This window comes from Equus quagga, chromosome 2 (assembly GCF_021613505.1).
Source record: "Equus quagga isolate Etosha38 chromosome 2, UCLA_HA_Equagga_1.0, whole genome shotgun sequence".
NCBI classification, from domain to species: domain Eukaryota; kingdom Metazoa; phylum Chordata; class Mammalia; order Perissodactyla; family Equidae; genus Equus; species Equus quagga.
In genome coordinates, this window is record NC_060268.1 from 17,402,354 (window position 1) to 17,425,387 (window position 23,034).

The following is a 23,034-nucleotide window of genomic DNA, read 5'->3' on the forward strand; positions in this document are numbered from 1 at the left end:
CTATTAATATTTGAGAGTGACCTGAATCTCTTAAATGGAAGTAACCAACAAAGTCTCTTCCTTTCAGATGAGACTGAAACATCTTTAAAGCTTTTTAAGTTCTTGAAAAGGAAAAGGACTTATTTAAGAACAAAATGGTTCAAGTAGTTTCTTTCCTTGAGAAATGAAAACTGTCAAAATATCTATGCAGTTTCTGAATTGATCTTTCCTACTCATCAGGTGGTCATATTCAGTTTTTCTAAAACAAAGAGGATGGATTTACAGACACTCCTTTGTATTTATGTAATTCATTTACTTTAAATTTAGTTATAAATGAGACGATAGTGGTTTTCAGATTTAATTTTTGGGGAAAGGACACAGATTTTTTAGAAAAATAGTCTGTCCTAATGAAATATATCCCAGTACCTCACCCACACTGGATGATCTGTCTTATTTTTTATTTTGTATACTAGGAATCTGCTCATATATCTCTAATTTTGAATCCTTTTATTCTATGAAACCACTGCTTTTTAGAAAGCTTTTAAATTGTTTTTCTTCTGTCATCCACATTAGATAGTCTGAATTTAATTTTGGTAGTTTTTTTTCTTCTCATAATCAAAAATATTAGTGGATATTTCTTAATTTTGCTATTTCTCTCGTGGAGATAGGCGTTTTAAGGATGTTTAGTTATTTTCTCCCACCGTGAAACTGCGATCTGTGGTTAATTTGTGGGACTACAAAATGCAATTACTACCTGAATGTATGTATTTAAACATAATGGATAAAGTACTGAATATTTGCATAAAGTAAAGTTAGTTATAAATTTATGCCACATTAAGTAGATTTGTATAAATTCTCTGCTTGGTAGTTAGAATTACCATATAGAATTTTGTTTTTGTGGTTTTCAGTTGTCGCGGGTCAATTTTTTTGTGCATATTTGTGTTTTCTTTTAAACAAAAAAGTTCCCATAACTGATTCAACCTCATTTCTTGGTATTTTTTCCCCCTTAGATTTTTTAAAAACAGAATTAATATGTAGAAGATTATGCTGCCTCTTCCCTTTTGCTCTTTACTATTCCTTATAAGCAATATCAAATCAGCCGTTACTTTCCAGGCAAGTTCCAGGATGTTTTTGTGCACATATGCATTCACCCACCTGTTCTTTGCACTGCCTGAGTTTACCTTTGTTTTCTATACTGGAGATTATCTTGCAAGTAATATTTGTTGTTTTCCTTAAGCTTATCCTTTTTTATTCCCTTTGCTTTTCCACTCCACCACCCTTTGCTACTTTAGTTATAGCTATTCACAGCTTTATTTTTTCTGCAAAGGTCTTTTAAAAAACTATTTGGCTATCTTATTAAATTTTTCTGTCATATCTGTTTCCTGTATAAAGTTTATACCACTTCAGTTCTTTTTATTTCCATGAGGTTTAAAAAGTATTTGCTCAAAATGTGTCAATTTGTCTTGGTTTAAGTAGTCACTTTTAAAAATAAGAATTGTCAGCTTTGTTAAGATAGATGCAAATGATTAATTCTTTAGATCGCATTGTTTTCTTATTCAGTAAATTGATGATTCCTGATAAAGCGTAGTTTTCAGAAAACTTCATGATTAGAGTACATGAAAAGTGAATTTTCTCTTTAAATCAGTGTTACAACTATATCACAAACAGTATTACAGTTTGACAAATAATCTTATGTGTAAATTTCAACCTTGAGCAACCTAGTTTTAGGTAACTCAAGTTAGCGAATTAACTTGAAGCTTTGAATTTAGCTTTTTACGTATGATCGTAGGTATATGGATAAGAGAGAAAGTGATAACAATTGTAGTAGGAAAGACCCAAAATACAGTAAATGATTGAATTTCTGTGTGCCGTTCATATGAGAGATTTCTTATCTTTACTACATACAGCAATCTATTAGGAAAAAAAGACTTTTTTATGTCCACTGTAGAGATTGACTGAGTGAGGCCTAGGGAGTTTATAAGACTTGTGAGCCAGAATATAATGTCATCAAAAATTTTAACAAGTATGTTTTCCATAAAATCTCACTATTGTGTCAGTCTGACTGATTGGCTTAGCCTATATGTTTTGGTTTAATTTTTATTTAATAGCAAGGTTATATAAACTCCTAGTTCTTAGTCTGTAACAGAATGTTAAACTTCCTAACACATGGCTGTTTTAAAACTAAACAAAGGAAGGAAAAACCCTTAATATTTAAAATAATTCCAATAGACTTATTTTTATGCTGCTTCTTAATGCTATTTTTCCTCTAGTTTACTATGGAGTAGTTTTTTTCCAGGCACACGTATTTACTTAAAACAAATATGGATTTGTTATTCAGCTAAAATAGCTGATGTGTCATCTTTAGCAGATGTACGGCAATGTATGTTTTCACTTCTCCATGCTTGTCACTGCTTTTATCTTACCCTAAAAAAATGAACTCAAAAAATTCTTCAGTGGAATTTGAGTTTTGTTTTTTTGTTTTTTTTTGCTAATCTTAGTTGTAGACCAATGGAAGAAGGTAATGAGATGTTGAACTATTTGGCTGGGGCGGGGGTAGAGGTGGGATTCTCTGAATGCTTTGTATGGATTATTGGAGACACTGTATTTTGGAATTATATGTATGTATTATATTGGACTAGAATGCCTCTCCATTAGTACAGTTATCCTGTGCATGCAGAATCAGTGTGACAGAAGGTGCATGAATATTTTCATCAATAAAATGGCACTGACTTTTCCAGCTTGCACTTTTATGAGTAGTTCGCATGTAATTCATTCATTTGCTTTTATGATGCTGGCTGAATAATTTTTTATTAACGTTTTTATAAAGATGCAGTGATCTATTTTTTATAACATTAGAATTCTGATGTAAGTCCATTGAAAGACTATCAGTTTTGAAAGAATAATAACCTTCAAATTTGTGATTCATAGAAATGAAGCACCATTTAACTGTTGTTAGTATTAAATGTTTAGAAACTTATGAGATGGGCATTTAGCGTCTGAGTTGTGAATACGAAAACTGAGACTGCACCTTTAAAGTATTTTGACTATATGCTGTTAGTACCTATTTATTATGATTATGTAAAGCTATAACAGTTTACTGCCAACAGCTTGCATTGCCAACTGCTGATTTTTTTTCTTTTAATAATATGCTGCATGTAGATAAAGATGACCTCTCCCCAACTACTGAGGTTTGGGATGTAGACCAGGGACTAATAAGTAAACTGAAGGAACAGTACAAGAAGGAACGAAAGGGGAAGAAAGGGGTGAAGAGTAAGTGCAGATTCTATTATAATTTTTGTATGCAAATCTCTGAGAAAAAAATTCTTCAATTCTGTTTTGTGTATTTTTTTGTTTCATATAAAGGGGATGACTAACTTTAAATTTTGTTGTATAATTGAAATTTATTTAAATATAATTTAGTATGTATTATTGATCAAGTGGAAAATCATTTTAAGTGTGTGCATAAGGATGAAGGAAAAATTTGAAGATTTTTTGTTTTTTTTTTTAAGTTTTAAAAAGTTTGCCAAATTGTAAGGAATATTGGCCTTGGAATTTATAGTAACAGAAATTTGTTCAAAAGGGAGGAAGTATAAATTTCCCTATTTTTGGTACATATGGTATTATAGCTATAACCAACTCATATCCAGGTTACTTTTCATAGTTTGGGAATCCTGAAATACAGTGAATAGGAAAACTCTTTCCGTAATTTCTGCTTTCTGGCCTTAATCCAACAGCAAATAAAAACAGCAGCAGAAAGCTCTTCTGGATGGTATTTTCTTGGCTACTCTGTTGGAGGAATGCCAAAGGAGAGGGTAGTGGTGGCAGTAGGGTTTGTTTGGTCGATACCTGAGTGTCTTTTGTGCCTCAGTGTATTTTTCACTATGTTTTATCCTGACCAATGTACTGTAAAAGTATAAATTTAGCTATAGCACCTCTCAAAGAAGTAATTCATTTCCATTTTGTGAATAAAATTTAAAAACAGCCACATGAAAAACATCTTCAGACCTATGAGTAGCAAATGGAGAAACTTGAAAATTATTTTGGGAAAACTTTATTTTGAACTGGCCATTGATTTCTGCTAGTCTAAGGTTTTTGACTATGTCAAGAAGAAAACTGGATGACAAAGGGAAAAACCGTATAAGCATTCTTTCACGTTCTTTTCTCTGGTGACATTAGTTTATGAAATGGCAGGTGTAATGGAAAGGGTAGAAATTTCCTTCAGTAAAGCATTTTTTGAATGGTTTAATTTATTGTGGAGACTAATAAACTGTGGAGTTTTGGGGATTTTTACCTGTTATGCAGTTTTCCTTTATAACTTTATGCTAATTTATATTATTGCATGTGAATAAAAAGACAGACTGTTCTTTAAAAAATTACAGACTGTGCGGTGTGAATTGCTTTTTAAAAGCATTCTGTGCTGGGCAGGGGCTACATTCAGCTCTAACATCACTTACCTATGTAATTCATGCATGTTGAGTATAAAAGTACTTTTGCATGATTGACTATTTTAATATAGACACAGTGACAGAATTTTAGGGTTTAGGTCTTTTTTTAAAAGAAATGAAGTGGTTTATTTTAATATTAGATTACTTACTTTATGTCTGTTATTCATAAACTTATCTGCTTAAGATTTCCTTAGAAAGTGTTAGATAGGGCTAGCCCCGTGGCCGAGTGGTTAAGTTCGCGCATTCCGCTGCAGGCGGCCCAGTGTTTCGTCGGTTTGAATCCTGGGCTCGGACATGGCACTACTCATCAAACCACGCTGAGGCAGCGTCCCACATGCCACAACTAGAAGGACCCACAACTAAGAATATACAACTATGTACCGAGGGGCTTTGGGGAGAAAAAGGACAAAAATAAAATCTTTAAAAAAAAAAAAAAGAAAGAAAGTGTTAGATAATGCGGCTTTTAATTTAAAATATAAATATCCCATTTTTTTTCCTGATATAATGTGATTATATCTATGGCTTTTTGAGATTTAGAAATATAGATATAAATCAACTTAAGGTCTGTTCTCAGTTTTCTCAACTGTTCAAAATAATGTATATATTTGCAGAAGAAACTAGTTTCTTGTTAAGTGAGGTATACTTAAGAGGTGTACTTTATTAATGCTGCTAAAAGTCAAGACCATGAAACTAAGGAGCGCTGATGCAGTTATTCTGGTCTCAGGCTTCAAATAGGTTATGCTTCCTTTTCCTTGTAACTTTTCATTTTGACATCATTTCAGACTTAAGGAAAAGTTGCAGTAATAGTACAAAGAATCCCAGATACTTTTCATCCAGGTTCCCCAGATGTTTACATTTTACCACATTTGCTTTATCCTTTTCTCACTGTAAATAGATGCATTTACTATTTTGAACAGTTCAGAAAACTGAGTAACTTGTAGACATGTTGCTCCTTAAATACTTTAGAGTATGTTACCTGACCACAAAGGCGTTCTCTTACATGACCACAGTGCAGTGATGAAAATCAGGAAATTAGTATGATACAATACTATTATCTAACCTGAAACTCAGTTTTCTTTCATTTTTAAATAATTTCTAAGCTTTCTATAATTGGGGAAGGGAATGAGGGGGAGGTTAAGTTTATCTTTTGTTAAAAATCTTGATCTGGTAGGATTTTTCTAGCTTTCTATGGTCTCTATTTTTGCTGTATTTTATATCTCAGTAAAACATGTAAATCAATAACAAAAATCACACAGTGTGTAGCATCTGAAATAAGTATGAAGTATCTGAAATCTGGATCCTTTACTTAGAATAAGAAGGAGGAGTTTAAAATCTATTAAGACTTCTTTTGATGATTGTCTCAGTTTTTAACCTGGGAAGTTTAAATTGTGGTTTGTAATCTGTGTTCCTTTGATAGATGCTCTTATTCTTATGGCTTATGGTTACTCCTGTGCTATTTTATACCTATAAAATAGAGGCTTATTAAGCAGATTAGATTATTTCATGTCCTTTCTTCAAAAGATTTACAGGCTTTCCCCATTTCAAAGATTTCACATTCTGAGAATATGTGTATTTACAGTTCTGGTTCTTAGTGGATGGACTTGTCTTAGTTTTCCTAATTATTCTTATTTATCCTAACTTTCCTGTCTTTTCCATGTATAGAATGTGATTTATATGTCCTTCCTCTTCTCTAGTGTTATAGAATTGCTATACATCTTTTGACTTGATTATCAATAACTTTGGAAAAAGGGAGTCTTTTTAACTTTTTCAATATTTCTTTTAATATAAATTGTAAGTGAATGTCCCTGGATCATTTTCTAGTTTTGTTTTAAATTTCGTCTTAGTATTTGTCATTTGCTATTCCAGATCCAAGATGATAAACTGTCACTAGGAAATATAATATTTTTGTTAAGTGTGACTTTACTCTATCTGTATATTAAGCATTTTAATGCGTTTAAGGAGAAATTAATCTTTTGTAGCAATAACTTTCTGTAGGCTTTTAAGAACACCTTGGCATGTAGTGTAAAATATCTTCGATGATTAAGCTGCTTCTATCTAGGAAAGAGTATACATTTGAAGAGCTCATAAAACAGTCCAATATTCTTTTTCCTGCATCAAATCAAAGACAAAAACAATTCTTTCATAGTCAGGGATATTATTTTCAGCTAAGAGATCCAGTTGTTGTACATTTCCAGCTTTAATTTCACACTTTTAAAACAGACCATTCAGTGCTTCAACTCAGATTACTTTTTTTCTCCCCCAAGAAAATAATTTAGGCATTTTGACAAGAGTGAGAAAATAACAGATTGATGCTCTTTGAATTAGTACACTTGTTTAAACTGCAGAATCACTTTGCAGCTAAGCTAGTTGTTTTTCCTTAACGTTGTGATGTTGTCTTTTTAAGATGACAGTTGTCATGTGAAAGCTTTATTACAATTAGACTGATAGAAAACAGAACAGATCTAACAAACATGACATAACTAAATCCTCATTCTAAAATAAACTTAGCTTTTCTGGATTGCCTGCTAATAGTTGGTTTCACTTCAGAATATAAGATTGATTAACAAAGGGAGGGCACATTTGAGAAAGGGAAAATGTTAGATTCAGTAAAAAAGTACTACTTTACTTACAATAATAGAGTGTACAGAAAACTGAATTTCATATGTCGTGAGTGTGTGTGTGTTTGTAAGTGTGGATTTAAAGACACTAACACAACAGTCATCAGTCCATAGTTTGGCTTACACATGGCATGGTTAGTGTGTTTTTCATTACCCCGTAATCTATTTAGAGGATTGTGAGTTTGTATGGAGTTGGTGGTCATGGTTAAGAGGTAGCTTGGTTGTTTTATAATTTGTAGTAGTTGAGAAAAAGTTTTTATGGTACCAGCCCCACGGCCAAGTAGTTAAGTTCGCGTGCTCTGCTTCGGCGGCCCAGGGTTTCGCCAGTTTGGATCCTGGGCGAGGACATGGCACTGCTCATCAGGCCATGTTGAGGTGGCGTCCCACATGCCACAACTAGAAGGACCCACAACTAAAATATACAGCTATGTACTGGGGGGATGTGGGGAGAAAAAGCAAAAAAAAAGAAAAAGGAAAGATTGGCAACAGTTGTTAGCTCAGGTGCTAATCTTTAAAAGAAAAAGTTTTTGTTACTATAAAAATCAGAGTGTTTCTCCTTCTATAGATTTCAGCAATAATTGAGAATATCTTTAATGCTTAATGAGTCTTTAATTGTGCCCTTGATTATTTATATAATATTCTAGGACACTAATACCATTACAGTTTTCTCATTACTGCTAATCAGACTTCAGATGTTTTGCTTGATACTGTATTTTGTTAGATTTACTATGTTTAGGATATTGGATAGATTTAGAAAGAAAATGAAGATGCATTAAATTTGTAGCTGAAAGATAAAAAGTAGGTGTTAGATATATATAGATGTAGATATGTCTAGGTGTTTTATCTGCTAGTGAAGTCTGCTTTAATCTTCAGCAGTTTTTGAGAAGTTAGAATTAAAGCAGGGATGTTCCATCTTTTCCTAAATTTGGCACTATGCCACACAGAAGCTCATGTTTGACTCTATGCAAAAAAAAAAATAATAATAATATAGCTTGGGATCCTTAGTTTGAACAATAACTTTTATGTTGTCTCCTACTTTCCTTGTGCTTTATCTATAATGGCAAAACTTTTTCTCTCCTTTATTATATTTGACATTAGCTATCATATGATGAAATTATAAAATAATATCCAATGAAGTCAAATTTTATGGTACACACAAATTTAATAAGGGTGAGCAGGGAAAAATCAACAAAGGCTTCACAGAGGAGATGGAACTGGTTTGGAGAAGTAGGCAGAATTTTGATAGGCCAAGGTGCGTGTTAAAGGATAGAGACTTGTATGTCTGTGTAGGATGTATTCTCATTTCCTGAGGAATAGGTGAGGACAGATATGACAAAATATGGTGGCAATAACCTTGGTGAATACTGATACTATAGGAAACTGGTTTGACTGGAAATTAGGGAGATTTGTATTGTGGAGCATTAAAAGATGAGATTGGATAAAAAAGATAGGATCAGATCCTGAAGCACATGAAAAGTTAAGTACAAAATTTTAGTTAGCCTTGATCTAAAGAGCGTTAAAGTGCCACTTGTGGTTTCTCAGTAAGGGGTGATATAATAAATGTGATAATTTTGGAAAATTAATTTAGTTGTAGTATTCAAATTTGGTTGAAGGCAAATGCAGCTGGGAGATAGGAAAACCAATTAGGAATCTATTGCAGTAATTCATAAGAATGAAACCTTTGGTTAGAATAAAGTCAATAGAAAGAGATTAATCTGAAGAATACTCTAAGGGAGGATTCTTTTATAAAATGGTTCCCTCACCCTATTTTATAAGTTAGAGGGCTTATTAAGTGTGGTTGCAGAATTTTAAGAACAGAAACCAAATCAGTGGTGGTGATACTCTTAAGTGGCAAAGTTATGAAGGAGAGCTATTTTGTGAGAAAGGGTGATGTTTGTTTTCTTTCATGTTGAATTTAGCTGATCATTAGACATTCAGTGGTAGTTTTCTTTTATTAGAGAATTTGTTTACAGTCGCTTCATTGTCAAGGGGAAAATTCTCAGATAATACCAGGTTTCTCCATTGTAATTATTTTAGAAAGGACTACTTGACATACTGTGTACTTCCATCCAGAAGGAGAGTTGCTTAAGTGTTTCTAAGAAGTTAGGGATTATGTAAAATAGAGTATAAATGTATAAGATTCCACCTGCTTTTATTAAGTCTTACCATCACACTGCCTGGCATTCTTTTAGGGATACACAGATGAATGAGTTACTAATATTCTCATAGCCATGGTGAAATGTGATAATTATATAGCAGTCTAATTAGAGCATTACTGGTGACATTAGTAAATATAAGGTAATAATGTGTGACCTTGGGTTTGTCTATTTTGTTTTTATATTGGCTATAAAGCATTTTTTTTTGTCTTTTAAATTATTTTTTATGACATTCTTAAAACTATTTTCTTTCAAAATACATAAGAGAAATGGTTCTGTCATTTCTGAGAAATTCAGAGTTAAAGAGATCCCACAATACTGCAAATGCTTTGAGTTTTGTATATTTTGACCTGAATTATCCAGGCAACAGCTGAAATTCTCCTCTTAAATTTATGGCCCATGATAGTATTGACTTTTCATACTTTTATGAGAAACTCAGAGAACTCATGGATAAATCGAATTTTTCAAATTTGGGAGAAGTGAAAAAACATTTTAAGAAAAATTGGGGTTGATTTGTTAATGACAAATTTGTGTGAATGTGGCAGGAAAATATCCACGTAAACACCAGGGAGAGGTAATTGTACTCTCATAAAAATCATTTGTACTTACTTCTTTGTTAACTTTTGAAAACAGTGAATTAAGTTGGAAAAACTCATGTTTTATTCTTTATACTGTTAAACATTAAATACTAAAATCTCTTTTTGTTTTAATGATGCCTTCTGTGTCTGTGAGCTTACAGAACTTTGGTTGAGTTACAGAAGACTCAATTTTATATGCATAAAAAACAGTGGATATATATCCACAGAAATAGTGAATATCTTAAATATTTAAATCATTTTAATATTTTTGAGGGGATGCTATGGAAAATTGAAGACATCTTTAATTATCTGAGATATTTATAACTGGAACTTCTTAAAAATAGCCTGTTTTGTTAGAAAATTGGTCTTAAAGGCTCCTTTCAAGTCAAGTGGTAGCCATTAAATGAACCTGTATTGCTGACGTTAATTTACAGGGGTCAGCAGGACAAAACTCGACCACATGGTAGCTGATCTGGGAGATGATATGCTGCCCCACATCCCTTCAGGAATCATTAATCAGTTTAGGTCAGCCTCTACTAGAATGACTGATCATGAAGGTGCAAGAGCAGAGGAAGGTACAAAATTTAGCTACCGTGTTTATTTACATTGCAGAATATGTTAATTCCAAATCACATCTCCTTAATACTGTAAATTTGCTGCTGTTCTAAAATGCTGAAGATCATCCTATATGATCTTCAGAGAAGGTGTTAGGCAAGTGCTTGGTGTAGTTGTCTTAGGGATTTTGAAATTTTGGGCTTCTGTGTCCTTATATTTTGTTTTTATTTTTAACATTAGGTGGATTGATTTCTGTCATAGGTTGATTCAAAGTATCTCTCTGAAGTTTAACTTTAGCTTACAGATCTAGTAGCGGGAAAATAGTACGTAGTTTAAAAAAAGACTTTAGAGCCAGCCCTGATGGCCTAGTGGTTAAAGTTTGGCACGCTCCACTTTGGGGGCCTGGGTTTGGTTCCCAGGCACAGAATCACACCACTTGTCTGTCAGTAGCCATGCTGTGGCGGTGGCTCACACAGACGAACTAGAAGGACTAGCTACAATATACAACTGTATACTGTGGCTTTGGGGAAGAAAAAAAAAAAAAAGAGGAAGATCGGCAACAGATGTTAGCTCAGGGCGAATCTTTCCCAGCAAAAAAAAAGGACTTTAAATAGTACTTGTGGAAAAGAACTATTCAGTTGTTATTTCTAAAAATGTATGTAACAATTGTATGATTTAATCATTTTAGAATAAAGCAACATCATTCTTTTTTTTAAGATTGGCACCTAAGGTAACATGTGTTGCCAATCTTTTTTTTTCTTCTTCTTCTTCTTCTCCTTCTCCCCAAAGCCCCCCAGTACATAGTTGTATATAGTACGTGCAGGTCCTTCTAGTTGTGCTGTGTCTGATGCTGCCTCAGCATGGCCTGATGAGCAGTACTAGGTCCACGCCCAGGGTCCGAACTGGCAAAACCCTGGGCTGCCGAAGCAGAGCGCACGAACTTAACCACTTGGCCACGGGGCCGGCCCCTTATTATTCTTCATACTAAGTATATACTACTTGGTAATGAAGTTTCTAAATTTTGCCTAAACTAGAACTATGTAGGGAATGAAATTACTACTTAGGCATTTTTTGTAAAATTGATTCTAGCTGGAGATATGTAGATGTACTTAAATAATTTGTAATTCTTAGTCTAAATAGTTATAATTCTAAGTAATGAGACTGAATTCTTACCAAAGGTTTATTATGATATATGAGATATATACATATAATTCATTATCTAATAATTTGACATACAGATTGAATTTCATTGTTGTTTCACCTTTTGCCGTGTAAGGGCAATTTGTTTGATGCCCCAGTCAAAAATTTTTGAATATGTCTTCTTCTCTTTTAAGAGTTCTCTAGTAGCGCATTTTCCCAGTTAAAGTTAAGTATTTCTGCATTTTTCTCTACAGTCACTTCTGCATGCATTTACCACTCACCATGATCTGTAAGAAAGTTTGAAGGAGGATAAGGAAAATCATGAAAACAATAAAACCAAAACAAAACATTAAAGCATGAAAAAGCAGCAGGAAAAGTAAAATAGTCTTGATTTTTCCAGATCTCTTTTCCGCTGTTGAGCTATTTTCCTGTTTTACTTTGTCAAGTCTTTTCTGAAAGCATGTACCAAACTCCACATTTTTCATTTTATGCCTTTAGTAGTGGTTTAGCTTCTTTAGTTTTTGGTCTCTTTTACCAAATAATGCATAGGAAAACTTGGAAACATTTTTGTAGTTAATGTTATATATTTAAACTACAGATTTTACAGTTTAAGGCAAAGCATATTAGCAGGAATAGGAACTGTTTTAAATGCTTCAAACCAACAACCTATGGAAAAGCCCATCAAGGCCTATGCTACACAAAAACCAAGTTAGAGCTCTGTGTGTGTGTTCATGTGTGTGTGCTGTTTAAAGCAGCAGTGTAAGTCAGTGCTCTCTTTCACAGTGGTGGAAGGAAGAAGGGGGAGATAAACACAACCTCATTATACTTTTCAAAGGGTAAATCTTACTAGAAATTTGTTATTAAAAAAGGTTCAAATTCAACTTCGACCTAGAACTAAGAAGGGAACATTAGAGTTCATAACCTCTTATTTTCAGTGGCAGCCTCTAACTTCAGAGTGCTTTCCTGTTGAAGTCCATGTCATACCTCATTTTATAAAGAAAAAATTTCTGTTTTCAAGGAGAGAAACTTCTACATTACAACCTTTCAGACTATTTTTAGTAAAGCCTTAAGACATGTCTTGTCGCCACTGGCATAAATGGAATCAGTTATTGTACTGTGTTCTTTAGGTTTGATAAAATGGAAGGAGAAAGGAAGAGTTTGATATGTGAACCACACATTTCCTTGGTCGTTAGTACCCATAAAATGGAGAATTACAGAAGTACAAAAAGGGCTGTGATGTAAGATCCCATTTTGTAGATCCTAAGATTTCCATAAAGGGAAATGCTAATATGATAGTAGTATTCTTAAATTGCTTGATGAAATCTCTTGGGCTATATCTAATAAAAAGTGTCATAATTTCCATCGTTAAAACTGCTTTTAGTAATTTTATTTTTCTTTTAATTGCCAGTTATGTTTTTTATGCTTATTGCTATAGGTACTAAAACAAATTACAGCATAGAAATTAATCCCCTTTGCAAGGAAACAAGGGCAAATAAATTAAGTATTTACTGTGATTACTATATGCCACAGTGATGGGTGATTATGAAAAGTAAAATACAGCTTAAAAGATTTTTTTCACATTATATGTAATATAATATTTCACATATATGTGTAATAAACACTGAGTGAGCAAGATAGCTTGCTGTATATATAAATGTATGTAGAGATAGAGAAATGTAATCTTATGGTTAATTAGAAATGGGTATAATACTAACTTTTTGCTTAATACAATTAATCTAAAACTCCATTAAGACTGGCTAATATTGCCCAGGCACTTCCCTTCACAAGCCCCCAAATTGCTCAACAGCTGATCAGAAATATCTCTGCAAAAAGAATATGCAATAATACAAAGTGATATTATGTTAAAGTTATTTTATTGGGCTTTTATCAAGATTTGTGTTATTGAGTGTTTATATAATTGTGAGTAGGAGAAATTATGGCCTTTTTTTCCTTACTTGTCTTACAAACAAATTATGAGCTTGACAGAAGAATATGTCCTTGTACTGGCCAAGAATGCTTTGAGTAAATGTTACCTAATGCATTTTATATAATTGTTCTTAAACATAATTTTGAACTATTGATTTTATAGTTTGTTTCTGGTATTACTAATAACTGCCTACTAGGTATTGGTAGGAAGGATAGGTGCTACAGATTGTTCAGATTCAATAAGTATAATCATCGAGAGATTAATTAAATACTAATATCCCTATGTATATCTTCTGTCAGATTTACTCTGGATCAGTTGCTGACTCACAGCTTCATTTTAGAAATGTCATTTAGGACCCTATTTGAGTCAAATTATATAGCTTACTTTGATAAATAATAAAATAAGATAGTCTGAATAAAGATGAATTTTACTTTTGCCATAGTATGTATCTAAAAGTTTGTTTCCTCAGAACTGTTTTCAGTAGTATTAATGATGACTGACAAATTTCATTACACCTGTTATGTTTTCTGTAGTGTATTATATTTATACCATCATTTTTCATAGGAATTTTTCAAAATTGATAATTGGCATGAGTTTTTATGTTTCCCTTTTAAATTTGCTCATGAATTTTAAATGTATTTTGATATGTTGAGTTGTTTTGTATTACAGTGACTTGTGTACTTTCCTTCTGCATCTTAAGATTAAAATTTTGCTTTCAAAGCATGTTTGAAATGGTATTGAGAATTATTGCTTATAATATAACTTAGAGCAAAATATATAACAGTATAGTTATTCTAATTATGGCAGAGTTTGATTTTAATTGGTCAAAGTATCAGAAATTTAAAGTTACATAGTATAGATTAGTTATTTTAGAAGTATCATGGTAAATGAAAGAGAAGTTAAAATTTTAAAAATCATAGTCGAAGCTTGAAAGCTAGAGCTTACAGAAAGGAAACTGACTTTGTTGGAGGTAGAACTGCGCCTTTCCTAGACTGTTGTTGCTATTACTGGAGGAGTCTGAGCAATTTAAGGCTTCGTTTCAGTAAACTGATACACTGTATTGAGACTGGAAACTGTTTACGTTTTAAGGCTATTAATTATTTTTATCAGGGATGGAAAACCTAGCACTTCTAAGCAAATATAATACAAAGCAAAAGGACTTAGCAACAACCTATTACATTAAAAAAATACCGTAGTTATGATTGTACTGAAGTGATAAGTAATTTGAATAAAGAAAGCTTTTGTGCCCCACCTCCCACCCGAGAATAATGTATCTAGTGCACATTTGATTTGTGGAAGATTATGTTGCAGCTCCTAAGTAAAGATTTGTTTATTACTACTCAGGATTTTTTGAGTGGAAGAAATAAGGAGGGAAGTGGGAAAATAAAAATTAATTATATTACTGAATATTGTAACTGTTAAGTGCTTACATTTCCCCCACAATATTGTCTTGTACTGTATGATTTTTCAGCATTTAAGAAGCGGTTTTGTTCTTTATAGCTGAACCAATAACGTTTCCATCTGGAGGAGGCAAGTCATTTATTATGGGTTCTGATGATGTTTTGTTAAGTGTACTGGGCCTTGGAGACCTTGCAGACTTGACGGTAACAAATGATGCAGACTATAGTTATGATGTAAGTGCAGTTTTATTTTTAATTTTTTAATGATTTAATAGAAGGCTCCTTATTTTTTTGGAAACACTTATAAAACAGAATTAATGTCAAGGTGCATGGAAAAGATAAGTTTAAGTGTGTCAGTATTGTTGATTTGAAGTGACATGTAGTTTTTCTTTTATAACTGCTTTCTTTGTGGTGTTTAAATTTTTCTTAGGTATTGTGGTGGATTAGCCCTATGAGTTTGGGATGATTGATTACCTTAAAATATTGGACGATAAGTATCTATCTTGAGTAGTCAACTCTCAATTATCTACTCAAATTAAGCCATATTTTGGTGTTAACATGAGAAAAATAGATTACCTGAACCACTTATTTGCCTTCAGGATACTTCTTAAAGAGCACCTTTTACTTTTGAACTTTTATTTTTTTAAGGATAATGTTAAAATTAGCTTGCCATTTCCTGAATTCTTAGTCCTTCATTTGAGGGATGGGAAGAGGATGGAGCCGGGGATGAGAAGGACAATGTTAGAGGTGAACTAGTCTTGGATTAAATCTTTTGCAGACGATACACACTCAATTGAGAGTTAACTATACTTGTTTAGATTTTATATTAATGAATTTGCACTTTTTCAGCAAATCAATTTTTTTCCTTTTATAACGACACTTTTTTCCCCTACATTTTATACTTAGGTTAGCATGCTTTTTCGAGACATCAGCCTTGGTAGGCTGGATTATTGTCATTAATATTTTTAAAGTATATAAGCAACTAAATTTTAGTAAACTTTTGACTACTTTAGAAGTGGTTTCATAGCCTATCTTTACAGATGGAGAAATGAAGGTAAAAAGATTAACCTCTTATCAGTAGCAACAATGATAATGAAAATGGGATGAAAATATTCTTAAAGTGTCTTAAGTTCAGACTTTTGGAAAGTACCTTGACTTGCTGCCTTTAAAAATTTCACGTGCTAATTTTCTAAATGACAACGGTACTGTTAATATTGTCCCCTTGGATTTTGGTAGTAATGTATATGATTTTTACTGTGTTCATGTAAAGTTTTGCAGCATGGTAGTTTTTTTTGTTGTTCTCATCTATCATTTAATAGGACCTTTGGATTTAGCCTGATGATGAGGGAAAACAGATAGATTGACTCTTCATTTGATCTAGGTATTTGAAAGTTAATGAAATTATTCTTCGTGGTTCTTATTAAATGATAAAGATTTGTTATATAGTTTTTAAGGTACATTAAATTTCCACTGGACATTTTAGCAAAACAGTTTTAAATATATGTTTTTAAACACACCAACACAAACAAACAAAAAAATTCCACATGCCTATCACTTTACTACTTTTACCACTAAATATTGCGTTTTTTCTTTTTAGTTGCCTGCCAATAAAGATGCCTTTCGAAAGACATGGAACCCCAAGTATACACTACGTAGCCATTTTGATGGAGTACGGGCATTAGCTTTCCATCCTGTAGAACCTGTGCTGGTTACTGCCTCTGAGGACCATACTCTGAAACTTTGGAACTTGCAAAAAACAGTTCCTGCCAAAAAGCAAGTATTTTAATCTTAGCCTGTGTTTTTTTCTCCAAAATTTGCTAATAATTATAAGTAATTATTATTCTTTGTGGTCCCATATCTTTTATGCACTCATTTGATTTTACCTGATGACTCTTGAACATCAACCAGTGATTTGCGGTTATTTAATTGTCTTCTCTTTTCCCACCTTTTTTTTCCCTTTTAGGAGTGCCTCTTTGGATGTAGAGCCTATCTACACGTTTAGGGCCCACATGTAAGTTTTATTGAATTAGTACTTAATTAGCAACCATAGTTATTGTCAATAATTATTTATCAATCCTCAAACCCTGTAATTTTCTCATAATGTTTGTTTTATATTAGAAAAGACGTTAGTTGAATAATAGTTTATTTGCTTAATAACTGTATGAGAATATAATCAGTACTGTTCAAGTGTACATGTTTACCTTAAACAGTTTTTAGATACCATGTAAATTCAGAGGTTAGGGGGATGTGGATGTGAGTTTCTTCTTAGGCTTTATAAGTAATTTTTTCCCTCTTTACCCATAATAGTGGTCCTGTTCTATCATTAGCTCTTAGTTCTAATGGAGAACAATGTTTTAGTGGTGGTATTGATGCAACCATCCAGTGGTGGAATATGCCTAGCCCTAACGTGGATCCATATGACACATATGGTAAGTAAAAGACTCAAAACATACTTTTTTAAGTGAATGGAGCTGACAAAAGTAAATGCCTCAAATAATATTATAAGATTGTTTAAACATACATTAGTCTCCTTGTTTGGTTATTCCATTTACTAGTAATTTGCTTTATTAAAGAGAAAAATTAAGACATGACATGCCATGAATATTTAAGCCTGCAAATTTATACTTTCTCTATTTTGTCCAAAAATAAAGTATATTAAAACATTAATTAATTTCAGCACTAGTTACAAAAAGAATAGGAGAATAAAATTTAATATAAGGAAAAATTTTTTTAGCTTAGTTTGTGTAATTCAAAAATATTTAGCAGAAGACGGTAGAAACAAATGGAGACAGTAATGGTGTAAATCTGTACAACTTTTTAGAGGACAAAAAATTCCTTAATTAAAAGAAAGAACATTGACTCACAAACACCACTTTTAGAATCTGTCATATAGAGATATCTGTACACGTATTTAAATATATTTACAAGGACATTGTTTGTAATTGTAAAAAATTAAAACAAAATGAATGTTTATTAGTATGAGAATGGTTAAACAAACAGCAATTTACTCATCGGTTGGTTCACTTAAAAGGAGTTCAAGAGCTCTTTGGTCTTTTTATTTAACACACACTTGGTACCTAAATTTGCCAGGTATAATATTAAGCATTACATTGAGAAATAAGAATCTAATGGAAAAGATAGATATTTAGCAAATAAGGGAATGGAGTCTATGATTACAAATGTGATAAGTGCTATGAAGATACAGTACTTCTATGAGAGACAGTAATAAGTGACCCTTTTTTATATGTAGTCTAAAATAGTGACATTCAAGCCAAAATCTAAAGGATAAAAGGGAATTTTTAGTAAAGAGTTTTAAGCCAAGAAGTGACTTGTAAATGTAGAGTTTGAAAAGGTGACTCTGGCTGTTGTAAGGAGAAGTGTGGAGGAAGGAATACCAATGTAATGTAATCTAAAGTTGTAATGGAGAGGTCCGGTAGACTAGGTGAGAGAGGATGTTGCCAAGATAAGAGTGCTGGTAGAGCAGTTGGTAGCAGAGCACTTGGAGAGAAATGGAGTTAAGACATGTTGAGGAGGTAGGGTAGAAGAGACAAAACCTACTGAAAAGTTGGATTGAGTGGATGAAGTGTTGGATGAGTGACTCTTGATTTTGTTGTTCATTTTTTAAACAGCTTTATTGAGAGAAAATTCACATATAAATCTCACCCTTTTGAAGTATACAGTTCAGTAGTTTCTACTATATTTACAGGGTTGTGCAACCATTACCGTGTCTAATTCAGAACATTTTCATCACTACTCATGCATTTTTGACTTGAGCAGTTGAGTATATGATGTAGCATTTATTGAAAAGGTATGAGAAGATAAAAGATGGTGAGTTCAGTTTTTAGGCATGTCAAGAGCCTGGCACAAGAGCTGGCAGTGTCAAGTAGGTAATAATCACGATCAAGATGTGAGAAAGGATGGTATAGGGGGAGTGTGTTGTGTAGGGAAAGAAGAGAAGGCAAAGTCCTGAGGAACTCTGACATTGGGAGAGTGGCTAGAGCAAGAGAGCCAACAAAAGAAACTGAGAAAGAAGGGCCTGTGAGGTTAGAGGAAGTGCTGGAGAGTGTGGAATCCTGGAAGCATACATAAAGTAGACATTTTGAGAAGGAAGCAATTAGAACTGTCAAGTGTTGCTGAGAGGTCTAATAATGTTTAGGATAGAAAGGTTCTTTTTCATAAGTGACAAATAGGTTACCCAGGTCTTGGCCAGATGGAGAGAGTTTGGATTCTGGGGCTAAGACCAGAGGGTGAAGGGACTTTTGGGTAGCCTGTCAAGGCACACTCTATGGGTGAAAAGCAATGTGATGAGAACAACAAAGAAGGAAAGAAATCAAAGAAAGAAAAATTTTATTAAGTTTGATAGAATAGAATTCCTCATTGATGATTTTAGCAAGATTTGTTTTGGTGTGGTGATGATATCAGAAACCATATTAGAGTGATTTAGAGAGTAAATGGAGCGTAAAAAAAAGTATATTTACTCCATACTTGTCTGCTGTTTGGTGGAAGATGGTGTAAGCTTAATGAAGGTTTTTTGTTTGGGTTGAGAGATTCTGGAGCATGTTTTTTTGCTGTGGTAGTGTTCCCAAGGAGAAGGAGAATTTGTGTAGCAGGGAAACTTCTGTAAACGTTAAAACAACTGAGTTGAATGGAATCCAGAATATACCCGATGGAAATTGCCTTTGTTGGGAAGGAAGACAATTCCTTACTTGTATCTTGAAGCAAGGAGAAGATGGCTTTGGACACTACTAGATTTATAGATTGGGTGGCAGGAAGATGAGGGAGAGGTTCCTATTTCAATGCTATATTTTCTCAGTGAAGTATGAGAGAGAATCATTTATGAGGAAGGAAGGTTGGGAACCATGAGAATTGTGGAGATGATAAATGTTCGTGGAAAATCGGAGTTTACTAGAGAAAAAGGATTGTAGGACAAATGATACACAATGTTATTAGCCACCATGTTCATCAGATGATGAATGGATAAATAAAATGTATCATATCCATACAATGGAATATTATTTGGCAATAAAAAGAATCAAAGTACTGATACATGCTACAACATGGATAAACCTTGGAAGCTATGGTAAGTGAAAGAAACCAGTCACAAAAGGCCTAGTGCTAAGGAAAGGCAGGGAGGAAGAATTGGGGTAAAATGGCTGAGTGATGAAAGTGCCCTAAATTGATCTGGTGATGATTGCACAACTCTGTGGACATAATAAAAACCATTGAATTGTACACTTTAAGTTGGTGAGTTTGTATGGTATAGGAATTACATCTCAATAAAGCTTAAAAAACAGTATAGTCATGCACCACATAACGACGTTTCGGTCAAAGACAGACTGCATATATGATGGTGGTCGCATAAGATTAGTATCATATAGCCTCTGTGTGTAATAGGCTATACCATCTAGATTTGTGTAAGTATACTATGACATTTGCACAGGGACAAAATTACCCAATGATGCGTTTCTCGGAAAATATCCCTGTCGTTAAGTAATGCATGACTGTATATGTTCCTTATAGAAAATTGCAGAAATACAGGAAGGTGTCAGATGAGGAGATAAAAGTAATCCTTACTTCCACAACTTAGAGATAACCACTGTGTATACTTCGGTTCATCTTCTTATGGCCATTATGTATATAGTCTTATACTTAATTATATGATAAGTTATCTTTATATACCAAAGCATTTCTTTTGAACTTCCTTAGCTAATTTGTTTGTTTGTTTCTTCCTTCCTTCCCAGAGCCAAATGTTCTAGCTGGCACTTTAGTTGCTCATACAGATGCTGTCTGGGGTCTTGCTTATAGTGGCATAAAAAATCAGTTACTGTCTTGTTCAGCAGATGGCACTGTTAGGTTATGGAATCCGCAAGAAAAATTGCCGTGTATTTGCACTTACAATGGAGACAAGGGTAAGTAAATTTTGCTTCTATGAAAAAAGCTATTTTTTTTTTAAATTTGGAAGATACAAAGCAAAATGATTTACTATTTCTTTGCTGCTCCAAGAGATATATTTAAAGAATTTTATAAAGCTTATGATAATTCTTTTACTCCTAGTTATTTTTTATAAACAAGAAAGGTGCTTTGCAAGTATATCCTGTGGCTCAGTGCTTTTTGACCTTTTTCAGGGCATGTCCTATTTAAAAAATAAAATATTCTTCTGTAGCAGTGGAGTAGACAAATGAGGGCCACTCAGGGACAACACGAGGAGGCCCTCTACCTGCTGCAGGTGGCTGCCCACAAAGACTAAGGGATCACAGTCTCAAGCATTCCTGTAAACCATGTATGAGCACACTGCTTAAGAAGTCTAGCCATAATCATTGAAATAGCCCCCTTAACTGAGAAGTGCAAACTGAGATACATGCATGATTTGAAATCTTTTCATGTTAAAGAAGGCTTTAACCAATTTACCTTGTGACGACATTTATTTACATGCATATGTTTATATACTTGTATTGGTCTTATTCTCCAAGTCATTTTTTTTAGTATTTTTAAAAATCGGACCTTTTATTTTTATTAAAAAGTATGTTTTGTTTTAAAACATTTTAAATGAATAGTGTGTGCTTAATTTTGTTGAGTCTCTTAGATACCTTAGTGATTCTACTAATTTTTCAATTACTCAAGCTTTTGAGGTAAAAATTTATTTAGATATTTGTTTCTTGCTTCATCCAGGTAATTAATTGTTTGACTCCAGATTTCACCTAGTTGTGCATTGATCTGCCGGTTTAATAAATTAAAGAGAGAAATTGCTGCTCAGGCCACTTTACGATGCTACTGCTTCAGTGAATTCCAGAGTCCAAGCTTCGTTTACCCAGAACCAAAAATTAGACTTGTATCAGCTACTTGATAAGGCTTACAGGTCTCAGACAGATGAACAGTCTCCCAAGACAGTGATGCAACCATGCTAATTATCATTTTATAGTAAGAAGTACTGTTGACAAGTGGGCCAAAAGACTCACCTAGGATTTTTTTCCCCTTTTAGAAGAAAATGCCTAGGAGAACAAATAACTTTTACAGGTATCTACTCTTACCTTAAGAGCCCTCTAGCTATATTTTTCTTATAATGTTAAACAGAATGTTGTAAAAAAACTTTTTAAATAATTGAGGGAAAGTTATATATTATATTTCACCATGCTAACACAATTGCTTTCTTTTTCATTATTAATGTTATTTCAAGAATATTTGAATTCCTTCTTATTAGAAAAGTAGAGATTTCTAAATTACTTTTTACACTGTATCTCTTTGGGCTCCTTTCAGAGCATGGAATACCTACGTCGGTTGACTTTATAGGCTGTGATCCAGCTCATATGGTGACCTCTTTCAACACTGGTAGTACAGTAATTTATGATTTAGAAACATCACAGTCATTGGTGATGCTTTCATCACAGATAGATTCTGGTAAGTTTTCATGGGCTTCTCTGAAACCTTAGTATGATTACACAATAGTGATCTTTTAATTTTCATATCTTGACTGTTTGAATTTAGGATAGAAAAATAGTTTCAGTATTTTATAGTTGTACTTATTTACATTATTTCTGTTGTTTCCTCAAATTATGTTTAAAAGCCAGAGTTGGGTATGTGAGGACAGAGGGGTGAGTAGGGCAATGTAAAGGTGAAAGCAAGGGAAATAGTTTTAAATTTTTAATGGAAATACATATGAAAGTAGAGAATGTAATATAATGAGCTTGATGAACTCATCATCCAACTCTAATAATTATGTATAAATGGCCAATGTTGTAAGTATAGGATGTGGTATGTGTTTTACAGTTTATTTAAATAGGGATCCAAATATGGCCCATGCATTGTGATTGGTTATAGGTGTCTCAGGTGTCTCTTCATCTGTAGGTTCCCCCTCCATGTCTTTTATTTCCCTTGTGGTTTTTTTTTCCTTTGGTGAGGAACATTGGCCCTGAGCTAAGGTCTGTTGCCACTCTTCCTCTTTTTGCTTGAGGAAGACTGTCCCTGAGCCAATGCATGTGTCAGTCTTCCTCCACTTTGTGTGTGGGACACTGCCACAGCATGGCTTGATGAGTGGTGTGTAGGTCCACACCCAGGATCCAAACCTGCAAACTCTGGGCTGCTGAAGTGGAGTGCCTGAACTTAACGACTAACCAGTGGGCTGGCCCCTCCCTTGCTTTTTTTTTTATTGAGGAGCTTCGGTAGTTTGTCCCGTAATGTTTCTGCCAGTCTGGATTTTGCCGCTTGCATCCTTGTATCGTTTAATGTGCTCCTCTCTTCA

The 23,034-nt window shown here is 33.4% G+C and overlaps 1 protein-coding gene across 5 annotated transcripts in view; it reads left to right on the forward strand.

Annotated features, from left to right (window-relative positions):
- Positions 1-23,034, forward strand: part of STRN3 (striatin 3) — a 94,648-nt gene that overhangs the window by 62,501 nt on the left and 9,113 nt on the right. For 2 of the 5 annotated variants that reach the window (XM_046652027.1, XM_046652031.1), the window contains 8 exons: positions 3,139-3,249; positions 10,211-10,351; positions 14,899-15,032; positions 16,396-16,571; positions 16,762-16,809; positions 17,106-17,227; positions 20,540-20,707; positions 22,053-22,193. In XM_046652027.1, coding sequence (XP_046507983.1) covers positions 3,139-3,249; positions 10,211-10,351; positions 14,899-15,032; positions 16,396-16,571; positions 16,762-16,809; positions 17,106-17,227; positions 20,540-20,707; positions 22,053-22,193 — 1,041 coding nt within the window. The remainder of the gene's footprint in view (positions 1-3,138; positions 3,250-10,210; positions 10,352-14,898; positions 15,033-16,395; positions 16,572-16,761; positions 16,810-17,105; positions 17,228-20,539; positions 20,708-22,052; positions 22,194-23,034) is intronic. The other 3 variants (XM_046652029.1, XM_046652028.1, XM_046652030.1) reach the window with 3 other exon arrangements.